A 15,468-nucleotide genomic window follows, 5' to 3' on the forward strand; every position below is an offset into this window, starting at 1 on the left:
CAGTCCTCACACGCACAGCCACACCCCATCATAGTGACAGTGTCAACCCAAGGAGGATTGTGCACTCGCACGCACTCACACACACACACTCTGGAGCTCCCCGCGTTCAGTCTGCAGAGAGCCACCCCTCCCTCTCTGCAAGCCCTCCCCACTCACTTCCAGCCTCCCCCATCCCACCTGGTTTCCCCCCTCCATCCCGGAGCTGGAGGCACCAAGAGCAGGCACCAGGTGCAAACACCTGGTAAAATCACAAGCCAGTCAAACAAAAAATCACACAAAGGATCCCAACGGGAGGATCCTATGGGCTCCTTCCTTCTGCTCTTTCCTCCTGCATCCTCCAGGCTTCCTCCCTCTGTCCCCCGACAAAGAGTCACCAAGGCCAGTTCAAATCGATTGTTTTATTGACTGTTTACATACAGACGCCTTTAGAAAAGGGTGCGGACTCCAGGGGGCTATTCTGCCCCGGGCCGCACTTGTGCTGCGCTTCACGGACAGGGCTGGTCCCGATGCCCCAAACCCCCCACCCCAACCCTTAGGCTTTTCTGCAAGAAAGAAAAAAGATCAGCGCCCGAGTCGTCGCGCCGCGTCCCCTCTCCCCGCCCTCCCTCCCGCCCGCCTCCCTACGCTACCCTTGACACACTTTTACAGGACACAGACTTTTCTCCTACAGAGCACGCTCGTCTAGGACTACAGCCGCGCAAATGTTACTATTCTCGCGGAAGGAGGGGCGGGGCGGGGGGGGGCGCGAGGACCGAGGGGCTTTTCTCCATCCGGATCCCGCCGCACGGTCACGCGCAGGCTTTGTGCGAACCGGGACGCTCGCCCCTCACCAGAGACCCGGTCCAGGAGGCCGAGGTTGGCTTCCGGCGCCCCTGGTGCTTCTCGAGCTGAGGTCTGGGCCGCATGCAGCAGCGGAAGCGGAGCTGTCGAATCTCCAGAAATTCCCGACTCACCTACAACGAAATTGGCCCGGGACCAAGGCCGCACCCTCCGCGGAAACAGGGCGCGTGGTTTTGCGGCGCTTTAAGTTAGGAGAGAGGGCGAGAGAAGACGGATTCCCTCCATCCCCAGACACACACACACCCAGTTTTCCCAGAGGCTAGCAAGGGAGTGTTAGCACCAGATCCGGAGTGTCAATGTCTTTGAAAACAACGAAAATATGAAAATCGGAGCGCGGAGCTGAAAGGCGCCGCAGGCACCCGGCTCGGCTCCAGCTGGTCAGAAGCGGAGTGGGGGACGGGGGACAGAAGCGTTTGGTTCCCAGTCATAAGGGGGCTTTGAAACTAAGAACTGGGGAGTTGCCACAGAATCCTGGCTTCTGGGATGTGCACCCCGGAAAGGGCGGAGTAGGGGTTGAGGCGGGACCCCATAGCGCTCCACGCTAAGGACATCTCCTGGGGGACCCGGGCTGACCCCCGAGCCACAGCATGCCCATCAGATGTTTCCAAAGTCTTCTCCCATTTCCTCTGGTTTCCGAGCCCACTGTGGAGCGGGTTCGGGGCGGATTTCGCAGATAATTGCAGTGGGAACGGAGAGGCATGGATTTCGCCTCACGGTCAGCGGGTGGTGTCTTACACAGGGAGGGAGGAGCGGGGAACTGTGCTCGCCATGGAGGGGAATTCAGCCCACGAGGACAATGACCGTCGTGGGTGGGACTGGTAAAATCGTCCCACTCCCCACTAGAAGTCCCCAGTAGTGAAGGTTAGGGGGTGGTAAGGGGGTGGAGTAAGTGAAAGTTGGGGGTCATAAATCCTGCCAGCCCAAGGCTTCTGCTCCCAGGCACCCGAGGTGGGGGATGGGAATGGGCTGCCAGACGGGCTGGGGGTCAGCCCGCTGTCTGCCTGTAGTTGCCGTTAATCTCCTGGGCGATGTTGACCGCTTCGGCACCCAGGGGCAGCCGATCACTGTACTCGGAGCCCGCCTCGAACTCCTCTTGGTTGGCCTTGGACTGGGATTCCACCAGCGAGCAGGCCGCCAGGCTCTCCTCCCTCTGCAGGTCCCCACCTGGGTCCCCCTGCTCTGCTTCTTCGTCAAGGCCCTCCCCGGGGGTCTCCTCTGGCTCCTCGCCGCCCGCCTCGCCGCCTGCAGGGTAGCTTTTCTCGGACTCGAGGTAGGAGGCACGCGGGTCGAAATCGGCGGCGATGCGCTTCTCCATGGGATCCGGGGCCTGCGGCCTCAGGATAAGACGGTAGGGCTTGCCCGGGTGTTTGGCCAGCAGATGGCAGCAGGCGGCGCCCAGCAGGGGCACGGTGGCCAGCACCAGGAGGAACACGCTCACCGCCACGATAACCAGCAGTGAGGGCAACTCTTTCTTGGTGGCGAACACCACTTGCACGTGGCAGGCCTCGCCTGCCAACGCCAGGCACACGGAGTAGTTGGTGCCGGGCCGCAGGCCACGGAACCAGTAGGCGTTGACGCCCTCCTCTACACGCGACCACTGCACGGCTGCGCCGCCCCCCGCCGGGCACAGATAGAGCAGGCGCAACGGCCGCCGTCCGGGCCGCCCTGCTCCCGCAGCCCCGCCGGGCCCAGGGCCCCATCTTGCCGCCAGTGGCGTCAGCTGCACCCGCGCCTCGCGCTCCGCCACGTCCAGCGCGATGACGCCCAGCTCAAAGACATGCGGCTTGAGCTCGGCGCTCTGGTTGAACGCGTGGTTGGACACGTACCGCGAGGGGTCCCCGTGGCCACAGCGCTGCTCCTCCACCGGGTCAGCAGAGACCTGATCTTCCGTCTCTTCACCCTCACCTGCCTCCTCGTCCCCCTCCGGCCTCGCCTGTGTCTCCCCGAGGACGCTAACCCGGCCCAGGCCTTGGCTTTTGATTTTGCCCTCGGGCTTGGAAGGTAGGACACTGTTGCCCCGGGCTTTGGCTGTGGACTTACGCTCAGAGGTTGGAGCCTGCCCATCAGGGTCTCCCCCTGCGCCAGGAGCGTGCTTTGGGGGCCCTGCAGCTGCCACTGCCACGCGAACTGACGTGGAGTTGGCACCCAGCTCGTTGTGCGCACGGCATGTGTAGATGCCTGCCTCCTTGGCACTCAGGAGGGGCACCAACAGGGAGCCATTTGTAAGGGCCAGGAAGCGCGGGGTAGCTGGGGGCGCGGGCCAAGCGGGTGCTGGAGCCGGGGTTGGAGCCTCTGTCTGCGTTGGCCCGTCCCCATCTCCTTCCTCCTCACCGTCTTCCCCTCCATCCCCGTCGTCCTCCCCGCTCAGGATCGGCGGCACTAACACTACGGTGCCCCCCGGAATCTGAAGCTGCCATTGCAGGCGGGGCGTGGGGTGTCCTTCGGCGACGCAGTGTAGCATGAGCGTTAGGCCGGAGCGCAGGGGGCTGCCCGGCGCCTCAGGCGGCGGCTCAACACTCAGATGCACACTGGGAGGTGCACAGGACAGGGCGGGCAGGCGGTGCACCGGCACCCCCTGCAGAGCAGGAGGAGAGGCGCACGCGATGGAGTCGGGCTCTGGTAACGAGACCCGGGTGCTCGCCGCCCAGGCCTGTAGCCACACAAGGCTGCAACCGCAGTGGAAGGGGTTGTGATAGAGTTGCAGATGTGACAGCGCGCTTAGCGCATCGAAGGTGCCAGGAGCCAGTGTACGAAGCCGGTTGTTGTTGATGCGTAGGGAGCGCAGGTCGGGCAGTGCACCGAGTGCGTCCCGGGGCAATGAGCCCAAGCGGTTGTGGTTCATCTTAAGCAGCTGTAGAGCGCTCAGGTTACGCAGGTCGCTCCATGGGAAGCTGGATATGAGGTTGTGGCTCAGGTCGAGGTTCTTGAGCTGGCTCAGCACCGCCAGCGAGCCCAGCTCCACGGTGCGCACCTCATTGTGCGCCAGCCACAGCGACGTGACCTGCGTGACGTCGGCGAAGGCCCCACGCCGCAGCACGGTGATTTTGTTCGCCGACAGACTAAGCGTGGTCACGTTGGCCGGTAGTCCTTCCGGCACCTCGCGCAGCTCCTTGTAGGCGCAGTCGGCGAACTGGTGCGCGTACTTGTCCACACAGGCGCACGGCTCTGGGCACGCTCCGGCCACTCCTAGCAGCGCCCAAGCCAGCCACAGGGCCCTCAAGGGCACCATCGCGGATCCTGCAGGTGGAAGCCGGGGTAAGAGAGGAGAAGGTGACTCACTGAGCCCCAACTTCCCTTCCTTATCCATCTGCCTCCTCCGTAAACCCGTCTAGGGCAGGTCCCAGGGCTGCGGTAACTTTCTCCTCTGTGCCCAGGAGCCTCTCTTAGGCACGAGTTGGAGCTCAGTAAAAGTCTTGGGATTCAATGCTTGCTCCCTCTCAGGGCCCTGACTTCCTTTTCTAGCCGCCTCGTATCTTGCTCTTTTTTCTCTACCTATCCCATCAGCCTGGGGCTGAGCCCTCCACAGAGTGGGCCGCTAGCAGATCTGCCCTGGGCTTTGCATCGAGCCCTGACTATGTTTCTAAGCCTTCGTTCAACTCAGTGAAAGGGATACATAGAAAGGGTATTTTTGTCCGTGACCGCCTGTCTTCCCTTGAACTCTTTGTCCCATGGCACGGCACTCGCCCACACACGCCCATACACGCCCATACAAGCGCACAACAATACAAACACACGCCCAGGCACCTGCCATCAAACCAACAACTTCTGCAGGGGCTTAGGGGTTCACAACACATTTCCTAGACATACAAACACAAAGACGCCCAGACACAGACACAATATATCTGGAGACCTCATTGTTCTCTCAACTGAACACAGCATTTGTCCAGCATTCTCCACCACGGGGCAAAGTGCTTTCCTGTTCATTGTGAGAATTGACAGACACCAGGGCACAAGTCCTCACACAGACCAACCCACACAGAGGGACACAGGCGAGCACTTGCGCCTGTACACAGCCCTCTCAGACTGAAATCCCAGCGGATCAGCAAATGCTGAGAACTTGCTGCAGGTGGCAAGAGGCTTGTGACCGGGGAAACAGACTAGTCAGGTCCCTTTTCGGCCGCAGCTGAAGCCGCCTGCCCTGGGCTGCAACTCCTAGGAGGGGAAAACCATCAGGGCCCCTCGATCAACCTTCCTTCTGAGGAAGGAGGTCCTCCGAGCTGGGACCAAGAGCAATGGAGGGAGGTCACTAAAGATTCTCGCTCCCCCCTCTGCATCTTCCCAGACGGCTCCCATGGGGGCAGGGGAGTCCCTAGCCGATAGGTCAAGGGGGCTGCCACTAGCTAATCAAGTAGAAGGTTCAAGATTCTGCCTCTTTTCTGCAGCCCACAGTGCCTGAGGACAAATCCCCCCCCCAATAAAAGATTCGTATCCGCAGTCATACAAACGCACTTACAAACAGAGTCTCCGCTCCCACTTAGGGCTCCTGGCAGGTTCGGCAGAGCCCCTCCCACCCTCTGGTCTTTGGGACCCGCGTTCCCCACTCCCTCTCGCTCCGGAGGGAAGGACCCTCCCCTCTTCTCCCCGGTCTTGCCTAGAGAGAGCCGGCAGGGTCTGGCGCCCTGGACGGGATTTACCCCCATCTGGGTCAGCGTTACGGGGTGGTCTCCACTGCTTACCCGCTGCTCGCGACTCTCCACGCGCTGCCCTCGGGCTGCAACCCCTTCTCCAGACTTGAGGTCGCGGACCCAGGACGACAGCTTAAGGGCGCTTCCCACATCTGTTGCTGCGACTGTGGGGGAGATGGGGGAGAGGCAGAGAAAGGGACAGGTAAGTTGTGGACTCCCCTGGCCCTGAGGTCCCACTTCAGTTTTTCCTTTCGCCTCTGTTCCCCCCACCTCTCACTGGCTGCAGATTGAAGAGTCCTTGCGCGCTCCCGGGCTCAGCAGGGACGCGCACAGCCTCTCCCACCTCCCGCATCATCTACATTTGTTAAAGCCATAGAGACTTCCCCTGGCCAAGAGACGTTGGTCACAAAGGGGCGCCCCCACGCCCAGCGCCCCGGCTTGGCTCTTTCCAGTTCACCACACTCCCATAACCCTCGCCCCCCCCATTTACACATCTGCAGACATTGTCACTACCCCTAATCACACGACTCCCTCCCCATTCAAACGCGTTGGCACAGACACAGACCCTCGCACCCTCCACACAGTCGCTCTTCATATGTTAGAATTACCCATCATCATGTAATAACCGCATCAATGTGTTGAGATCTCGCTACGTTCACACACATTTTCAAAGGCACACCTTCACCCGGGACGCTCAGCATTCCCCCCTCCTGCACGCACACACATTCATGCGCACTCACCCTCACGCGCGGGTCCCGCCAGAGCCCGTTAGCTTTGGTACTTAATTGAATGCGAGCCTCTTTTACGCCCCGCAACACGTGAGACAAACCATCTTTAAAGAATTTGGGGGAAGGAAGAGCTCACGCCTGAAGGGGGAAAGCGTGTCTTTGCCTTAAAACTCTTTTTGCAAAGGCAGGCGGTGGCGCAGAGAGTCCTCGCGCGGGACCGGGTGAGCTGCGCGCCGCAGGGGTCGCGCGGACTCTTCCTTCCCGCACCCCCGCTGCTAGCCGCCTCCTCCCCGAAGCCACGTTCAACACGATGCATAATTGATAGTGTTAGCAGAGCGCCTCACCCTCCCTGCTATTTTTGCCTGGCTCTGGGCAGCTTTGAGCCCTGGTTTCCCCAGCTCCCACCTCACCTCTTGCCAGTCCAACCTGAAGACTAGAACGCACCGCCCTACTGGGCGCTGCCCTGCCCAGCCTCCTCAGGTCGACTCTGTACGTCTCGCCTTTTGTGGCTAAACCAGCGCTGGAAGCCCACCGCCCAGCTCGAGGGCCCGTGCGCACCGCTGGGTGGGGCAGGGCGCGTTGGTACCAGCCTCCGCTCCCAGGAAGCCGGCCCGGGCGCAGCCAAGCGCCTCGCCCTCAGGACTTGCCAGCTAGGGGCGAATGGGGCTCCGGGGCTGCAGCAGGCGGCGGTATGGAAAGGGATGGTTACAAAACGCCTGCTCCTTTTGAGCACTGTGGGTTGGAGACTTCAGGCTTGAGCATCTCTCTCCCTCCTCCGCCCCCGCCATCATCTTCACGGTCTAACGAGCAAACACACCATCAACCCCACACACTATCCCGCAAAGCCTCTGCGGCCCGATACCGCCCCAATGTTTCACACCCTCACACAACAACGGGCCCCAGCAGACTCGAATATTTGCTGTTCCGGACTCTCGCTTCCTGTCTCTGGCGAAACCCCGATATTTCTTTTGGTGACAAAGAAGTGGAAGCCCAGGGATGTCGAGGCATTTGTATAAAATACGATTTATGTTCCCCCTCAGTGCCCATGGCAGCCCTGGAGACAGAGTTGCTGACCAGAATCGGAAAAGGGGTGCAGGCTTCGGGAAACACGCAGAGCGCCTGCCTTCCCCGTTTTTTCCATAGACACTGAGCGCTCCGGGTGCACGTGTCCCCCCCAGCCCTCACTCGGGCTGTGGCAGTCTCTGGAGGTGGGTCGGTTTGGGGCCTCTGAGATCAATCTTCCGATTTCGGTGTTGAGCATTTTAATGAGCTGGGGAGGTGGGGGAGAGAGACGGGTGAGGAGCTCTGCCTCTAAAGAGACCACCCGATCGGGGTTCTGAGGAGCCTTTATAAATTAAATATGAACAGACTGGCGCACACACACTTCGCATCCTTCCCTCTCTTCTATTCCTGCAGTCGCTACAGGCAGCCCAGCCATCTGGGACCAGCGCATCTCGCTCAACCCAGAATTCAGAACCCAGAACTTCATTCCACCTGCCTGTGCCTGTAGTTCCCACAGACGCCCCGGGGGAGGGGCGCGGGGGCGCCCTGAGGGAGAAGGTGTCTTCGAGGAGGAAGGAGGAGTAAGAGGATCTTGACCGTGCGGTGGGGCCAACGAGAGCAGGTCCCGGGCGGTTTGGGCCTGACTGGGCGGGGGAATGGCGCGGCCGGCTGCCCTGGCACAGACTCTTTGTCTGCGGAGCAAGGGGGGCGTCCTGGCTGTGTTGTCCACGCGTCTTGATAATCCTGAAGGGCAATTCGAGGAGCCTTGGCCGAGGAAGAGGGATCTGGGGAGCCGGGGGCCCAGCAGCGAGGTTAGAGAATAGGGTCCTGTATAGGGTCCTGGAGACTTTCCCTGGCGGGGGGAGGGGAGCCTGGCGTAAAGGCAGTGACCGAGGCTCAGGCACGGAGGCGCGCGACTTGTGGACCCTCCACCCATTTTTCACCTCCCTTTATTTTGTGTGTTGGGGGGTTCTCTTTGCTTTCGGCTAGGAGGCGTACAGGGAGGCAAGCAGGGGATAACTTGGAAGGGTTGAAGGACTGGAAGACAGAGGCTGGGGAATGGAAGGAAAAATGAGCTCGCTCACTCTCAGTGGAGAACTTCCCGGACCACAGGGACCCCATCCGCCCGAGTCCGGGGAACCTTTGGGGCCCACTTTCCTTGCTCTTTTGCCGGGGATGCAGAAGCCAGGGGAATTCTGCAGGGAGACAGGGCGTCAGGCGCCTGGAGGGCGACTAAGGGCGCAGTGGTCACCCAGGCGAGTGCGCCGACTCCCGCGGACCCCCGCAGCTCCCGCCCACTCTCCAGCAAGCGCTTTTGTTCCCCAAGCCTGCCCTGGGGGGAAGCCAACCCTTACCGCCGCCTTGGACCCTGAAGAGGTCAGTGCCCACCCTAGCAGGGCTAGACCCCGAGTCGCCCCGGGCAGAATCCGCCGAGGTCTGGGACGGGAGGTACGACTCCAGGATCAGCCTCCGAGCTCAGCTAGAAGACTGAGAGCATCTCGACTGGCGCCGCCGGGCGCGCAGGGGCCTCTAATGTCTGTAATGTTGATAATGGTACAGTTACTGAAGGGCTGGGGAACCGGGAACGAAGATAGCACCCCCACCGCCGACCAAGCCTTTGATGGTTAAAGAAGCAGACACCTAATTAGGTGTGTGGAAGTAGGGGAGAGGAGGGATATGAGGTTCCAAGACACCAGCGTGGAGGGCCCAGATTTGGAATCTACAGAATCCGGGCTAAGGCTTTTTGACCAGGCTGGGGTGCCGACCCTAGATACACCCAGGGCGGAGAGCTGGAGCTCTGGGCAGCTTTTTGTGGACCTCTAACTTCGACCTTGCCGACCCGCACAGTCCCGAGAGTAGGGCGGGTTAAAACCCCCGGATCCCTGCACCAGCTACCCGGGTTCTGTCTATTCAAAGTCTCGGGCCTAGGCCTGGTTCGCGCGCTCCCCCTGCTGGAAACCGCCTGCCGGGCTCAGAGGCGCGTGGCAATGGCTGGGGTACCCTGGGCCCCGAGGATGGGCGGCTTGAGCCCGGGACCCAGGCGTGCACTGCTCCCGGCTCTGCATCCTGTGGCGCAAAGTTCCGAAGTGGGAGACGCTAAACCAAGGCACCGAAGCTTTCCTTCCCATGCCCACCCAGCGTGTGTCCCAGGAATCTGCAGCCTCCTCACCCCTGCCCAACACAGGCACAGCCCCGGCTTCACACCCCACTGTGTTTTCAACGCCCAGGGCACAGGGGGCACCCTCTGGATGCTCGTTGAGCAAAGCCAGTAAGTTTAGTTCTCCTGGGACGAAACCGTCCTGTACTCCTCCCCAACCTTCCCTGTGCGGCGTGAGTGCTTTCTCTTTGAGTCCAGTACACAGGCCTAGAAGGTAGTCCTTAAGTCTTCTGACTTTGCCAGGGACTTATAAAATGCCCGAGATCCGAAAAGGAAAATCTTTTTCAATCTCTAAGAGGGGAATAGAAAACTGCGAAGTTGGAAGTAATAGATGTTTGATTAAAGGTTTAGGACATGTAACACTGTGCAGACGATTCAGTTGCACCTGTGCTCAGAGCTGTACATGCCCTTGTATTTAACGTGCCAGGTGGGTGATTTAATGAATGAGGGAGAGCCCCTGAGAGTAAGGAAGCCGGGACCCAGGATGGCATCACAGATCCCCAGCATCGCAGCCTACTCAGCAGACCCTTCCCACCTGCCCTCCAGCCAGAATCTCCTAAACACACAGCTCCCCACCTTTCAGCTTCTGGAGTCCCGGTTTATAAACACCCCCCCCAACCCCTGCCAACTTCCATCTCTCCTTTCCCTCATACACATGCTACATAGTGGTTAAGAGGGAAGGTTCTAGCATGAGGCTCCACCATGTACTCACTGTGTGACCTTGGCCAAGTTACTTAACCTCTCTGTGCCTGGGGGTGGGGAAGGGGTATAAATGAGAATACCCATTTTATTGGGTTGCTTGAGGATTAAATGAGTCAATGCATGCAAAGCACCTAGTACCTGGTGCTTAGGTAGTGCTCAGAAATGAGCTTTTATTTTTTTCAACAATAGCTAGAATTAGCCATCATTATTACCTTGCAGCATTGGGTACAGGTATGATGAGATGTTCTGCTGAACCTGCTCCTACATGCTTGTGTCCTTCTTCCCCAGTAGGGGGAAAGACCTTGGCCCTTCCCCCAAATATCTCTCTTCACGCCCCCCTACACCTCCCACACACCATGGCATAGGTAAAAATCAGAATTACTATTATGATTTGTAAAGATCTCTAGTCTCAGATACTTAAACCCAGATTCTGATGTTTGCAGCTGTCACCAGTGTGCCTCTTTGGGAAGAGAGACCTGCAGCTGCAGGCTTGGAGAAAGGTTTTTAATTAAAACCGCAATCTGTTTGAGTATTTATTGGGCTCTGTAACTTTAATTATTTTCTAGGGAAAAACAGAAAACTCCACATCTGCATATGGGAAGACTGTTGATTTCCGAGGAGAGTAGCAACCTGTGGCAGTTTGCTGGAGGCAACTGGGAGGAATTTCCTGAATGGTTCAAATGAAGCTCCACATTATTAATAAGCTGGGATCCAGTTCATGACCTTCCTCCCAGTGCTTTCATGAAATTAGCTTAACTTCCTGGCAAGCCTCTTTATTGCCATCAAAATTAACGACAGCTCTTCCAGTGGCATCTCATGTAATTATCTGGCTCTGTGCTTGTCTCACCAAAGATGGGGAACTCCTGCCTGGAAGAGGCAACACTCCTGCCTGGGCAACGTGCTTAGCTATTCTACCCAGCCCAGGCAGGACTGGTTCCCCCAGAGTGGGAGTCCTGGGCAGCCAGCCCCTCCATGGCAGGGGGAAGCAGGGGAAGGGAGGTCAGGGAATTATTTATGATGCTTCCATCTGCAGATAACAAAATTCCTATCTCAGTGTTTTAAACTATTAAGTGTATGATCTCACAAGCAGGAAGCCAGGCTGGCGGCTCCAGGGCTGGTTGATTCAGTAGCTCAATGACATCGGCAGGCTCGGGTTCTTTCTGTCTCTCTCCTCTCCTTTAACAGGGCTTCAACTTGAGACTCATGTCCCTCGGTGTCATTGGAGGGCTTCAGCGGCAGCTGGAGTAACATGCTTATCAGTAGTAGATTAGTGGAAGAGAGAGACTCCATTCCCTTTCCAGAAGCCATCACCTCTCCTGAGGTCTTCTTGATACATATTGGCGTAGGACTCCCCATCTTTGAGCCAATCACTGGCAAAGGGGGTGGAATTGATTGGCTTAGAGTAATCATCTAGTCCTGAAATGGATGTTGAGGAGTCAATCCCCAGGTTCACTACAAGAAAGAAATCCCCTTGAAATAGAGGTTGGGGAGTTGCAGGATCAGAGTAATCTAACATTGTATCAAAATGAATTGAGAGTGACATAATTATAATGAACTGTAGTAGATACCCCCTTACCTGGAAGTTAGATCAGTCTATGGCCACAGTCCGTGACGAGGGTCAGGGCTCCATGTGTGACCAGGATCAGGGAGCTCTTTTGGGTAGACATACAAATGATTCTCTGCTTTCATAGAATTCTTGAAAGGATAAAAATCTGTTCTTGGAAATGCCTGTGCTGGGATCCAAAGCTATTTTGGGAGCAGTGGAAGTTTCAGTCGTTAGTTGGATATTTATGAACAGGAGACTTTTCTGAATTCAAAGATGTTCCTACATGACTTCACATCCTGAACATGTCACCGGGTCGCATGGCAGAGGAGAGAGGCACGTTACTGTCGAGGTGGAAAACAGGAGGAAGAATTCTACTGGTCTTATGAAGAATGCAGAGACAGCACAAAGGTGCCAGCTTCACAAATTTGCTGCGTGATCTTAAGCAACCCCTTGGCCTCTCTCATTCTAAGTCTCTACCATTGCGAAGGTAGAAGAATGGGCTAGATGTGCTCTGGGGCCCTTCCAGGGCTGCTGTCCTGGGGTGCTGTGGCTTGAGAAGCAGGTTTGCAGGTTGAATTGGGGCCTCTAGGGAGCGTCTGCCAGGGCTTCCTGCAGGAGGAGGTCTTCAGAAAGTCTGGGGATCACCGGTTACCCTCCTCCTCATGCCCCTGGGCAGTTTCTTTGTTTTCCCCACCACACTGCAGCCTGCCTCATCTCTTGAGACCATCAGCACACCTGGGCCCAGGAGCTAACCACCCCCCTTCCCCAAACTGCTACGCACAACTCTGTGGGTAGGGGGAGTCCTGCTACAAAACCCTTCCTTCGCATAGTAGGAGTGGGGGGTGGGGTGGGGTGGGCAGAGCAGGTGATGTGATTAGAGATGAAATCTGACCAATGAATGTTTCAGGAGCCTGGTGTGTAGGCCCAGGAAGAAAGGCCAAAGCTGCCAGGAGCTCCCTGGCTGCTGGGGTGGGGTATGGGGGGGCGTGATGCAGAAGGGAGACACAACTCTTCCAGAAGTTGAGGCCACTCCTCTCTGTTCTGGGGCCCTCGACTGTCCATTGCCTGGTGCCATCAGAGGACATGGAGAGAGGTCATAATAAATATGTAGTCAGAGACTCCCTCCCCGCAACCCAGTGTGGTCCCCAGCAGAGCCCACAAGGGCAGGGCCCAGGGAATCTCTTCCTCCATCCCTCAGACTCAGAGCTCTTGGAGGGTCACCCAAGGTCTCTGCATCCACCGTCCCCATCAAAGCCCATGGGGGCACATGGCGGCATGGACTAAATTGAATTTCCTCCTGGATATCTTCAGTCTCTTGCTGTCACCAGGCTTTTCATTTGTTTTTGGATGTGGTTTCCCAGAAGCAGAGCTGAGACAAGGATTCACCCACCAGTGATCTATTAAGGAAATGCTTTAGCAGAAACCAGCAAGGGAAAAGGGAAGCCACGGAAGGGGAGGAAGCCAAGCCAGGGTGTGATTTCAGGCAGTCTCGGCCTGACCCCAGGAAGCTCTAGGCATAATCACACCTCAGTTTGCCCTGATTTAGGTAGGGAAGCTTGGCTTCCACAGACGCACAGCAACCGGACATTCGATAGGGGCTGCCCTCGGGGATGGAAACTTCCAGGCATTTCCCTCTCTCTGTGCCTGTAGGCAATCAGTTCCAGTAGCTGAAGGACAGGCCTCGGAAGAAAGTCACAGGTATGAGCTGTCAGAAGTAAAGCACACAGAAGCAGAGGGATGGGCATGCAGAAACAGGTCTGCTACGCCATTCATTCCACAAATAGTAATTCAGTACCACCCCCCAACCCCCCCAACCCATGTTACCAGGTGCCCTGATTGGCCTGGGTGCCGCTGTGAACCAGGCAGAGAATGTCTCTGCCCTAAGAGAGCTTACAGGCTCCCGCATCTCCCAACATGTTCAGACATGCTGTGTGCGTGAACCTTGGGGCTTCTGAAAGGCTAGCGTCCCTTGGACAGGCTCCATCTCCTCCATCAGGTCACCTGGGGCCAAAGCCGGAAGGACTCTCTGAAACCTACACTTGTCTTAGACAAAGGACAGACAGGGAGTTGTCCAGAGTTGCAGAACATCAGAGCTCAGGGCCTGGAGGTCTTCTCTCCCTACCCCTCCGCTTTATTGGAGAGAAGACAGGCCAAGAGGGAGGTCACAGAGCAGGTAGGGCCGGGAAATGCCCCCAGCACTCAGCTTCTCTGAGATGCCCTCCCCAGGGCAGTCTGGTCAAAGGCAAGCTGACCTCAGTGGCCATCGCTGATCTTGCTGGTTAGGAAGCCCTTGAGACTCTCTGGAGATGTGGCCTCTCCAATGGCAGAGGGCAGCTGTTTCTGGCGTGGGACGGGTGCCCCTACTTCAGGTCTCTTGTATTAGCCCACTGCAGTCCTCCTCCAGGGCTCGTGGGCACCAGAAGCAGAGCCATGCACATGTCTGGGAGGGACGAGGTTGTGCCCTGGATTGGAGCAGCCCTAATCGCAGCACGCTGCTCCCCAGCCAGGCCGCCAGCTGGGGCAGAGGTTTGGAGGAAGGAGAGCCCCGCCTAGGGTGGGTCTTGGCCCGATGCAGACGTGCCTTCAATCTGCACCCGGGCAAATCCAGTTCTAATGGCCACATCTTGGTAACAACCAGGCAGAGTTCAGTGTAAGGGGATCCAGAGCAGGAGATCAGGGGTTGGGGGCTTTTCCACTGACTTCCTGTGAGACTTTTGGAAAAGCTTCTCTCCCTTCTTGGTTCCAGTTTCCTCTTCTGTGCCTTGGCGCTAACAATCCCTCCCCACTGGTCAGCTGGGACAGTAGCTCAGATCTGTCACATTCTCCCTCATCAGGCCTAACCCTACCCAAATTCATCCCCAGGAGGGACAGCCTCCCCCAACCCCCCCGCAGTTCTCTGCAATGTCCTCTTTGAAGTTCCCCCAATAGGCTTTCCTGCCGCCTGCAAAACCAGCATGGATAGGCTGGGAAGGGTGAACCGGTGCAGCGCCTGAGATACATCAGCCTGTCTCCCCATCCCCACCCCTCCCCCCAGCCCTTATCTCCAGACCCAGCTGGAAACCTGATGTGTTTATTTGCTTCTCCCAGGACCTCCTCTGTTCAACCCACATCTTTGTTGGTGCTGCCAGAAAGTGACCTGCTTGTAGATGGCTGTGTCTGGTACCCAGGTCGGGGCTGAGGAGGGAGGGGACCGTAAATCCCTCCAGCCTGTAGGGTGACCCCTACCCCGTCGGGGTAGAGGAAACAGTGGAGGAGGTTTGGAGAGATGGGGACAGAGGCACCAGGAGAAGGATTTAGGGACAGAGTTGCCCAAATCCTAAATGGACTGGAACCAGAAGGGAGGGAGGGGAGGGAGGAGATGAGGGGAGAAGGCTGCAGTGCTTTCCAGGAGTCAGCAAATTCCTTCTCTGTGGCGTTGGATGTATAGAGTTATTTTTTTTATTGAGGATTGCCAATTCACAAATTTTAGTGCTTTGTGTATCTCATTTAATCTTCACAATTTTCTAAGTATGTATTGTCACCCCCAGTTTGCCTATGAGACCACAGAGTCTAAGTAGTTTGTTCAAGGTCACACAGCAGAGCTGGGATTTGAACCAGGTCCCTCCAAAGCCCACGTCCTAACTACTACTCGGCATCCTTGCCCACCCCAAGCAGACTCTACGAGGGCACCACCACCGTGGGCCCAGCCTCACCTACCCACTGCCTCCTCTTTGGTTGGTCTGATTTACTCTAGAATCAGTCCACTGTGGTGTCAAGCCAGGGCTTTATGGCTGTAGAACTCCAGGAGAGTGTCAGCCCTCGGGTAAATTCTACCCCCGGGCCCTCTGAATTTGGTCTGCACAAAGAGCTCAGTTTTAGACAATCAGA

General features: G+C 57.4%; 1 protein-coding gene across 1 annotated transcript; it reads right to left on the reverse strand.

The window, feature by feature from the left end:
- Window positions 1-611: 611 nt before the first annotated feature.
- ISLR2 (immunoglobulin superfamily containing leucine rich repeat 2) lies at window positions 612-6,169 on the reverse strand. The gene is made up of 2 exons (XM_022580004.3): window positions 5,517-6,169; window positions 612-4,077 (listed from the first exon to the last, which is right to left on the reverse strand). The coding sequence occupies exon 2, from the start codon at window positions 4,067-4,069 to the stop codon at window positions 1,826-1,828; it is 2,244 nt and encodes a 747-aa protein (XP_022435712.1). The 5' UTR covers window positions 4,070-4,077; window positions 5,517-6,169; the 3' UTR covers window positions 612-1,825.
- Window positions 6,170-15,468: the final 9,299 nt, after the last annotated feature.

The sequence above is a fragment of the Delphinapterus leucas genome, chromosome 2 (genome assembly GCF_059928025.1).
Source record: "Delphinapterus leucas isolate spDelLeu-1000000601 "Yukka" chromosome 2, BTC_Dleu_Yukka2, whole genome shotgun sequence".
In the NCBI taxonomy this organism is placed as follows: domain Eukaryota; kingdom Metazoa; phylum Chordata; class Mammalia; order Artiodactyla; family Monodontidae; genus Delphinapterus; species Delphinapterus leucas.

What these genes read in the sequence shown, in the direction of transcription:
- ISLR2 (XM_022580004.3), bottom strand. Translation starts at nt 4,069, where the DNA reads ATGGTGCCCTTGAGGGCCCTGTGGCTGGCTTGGGCGCTGCTAGGAGTG.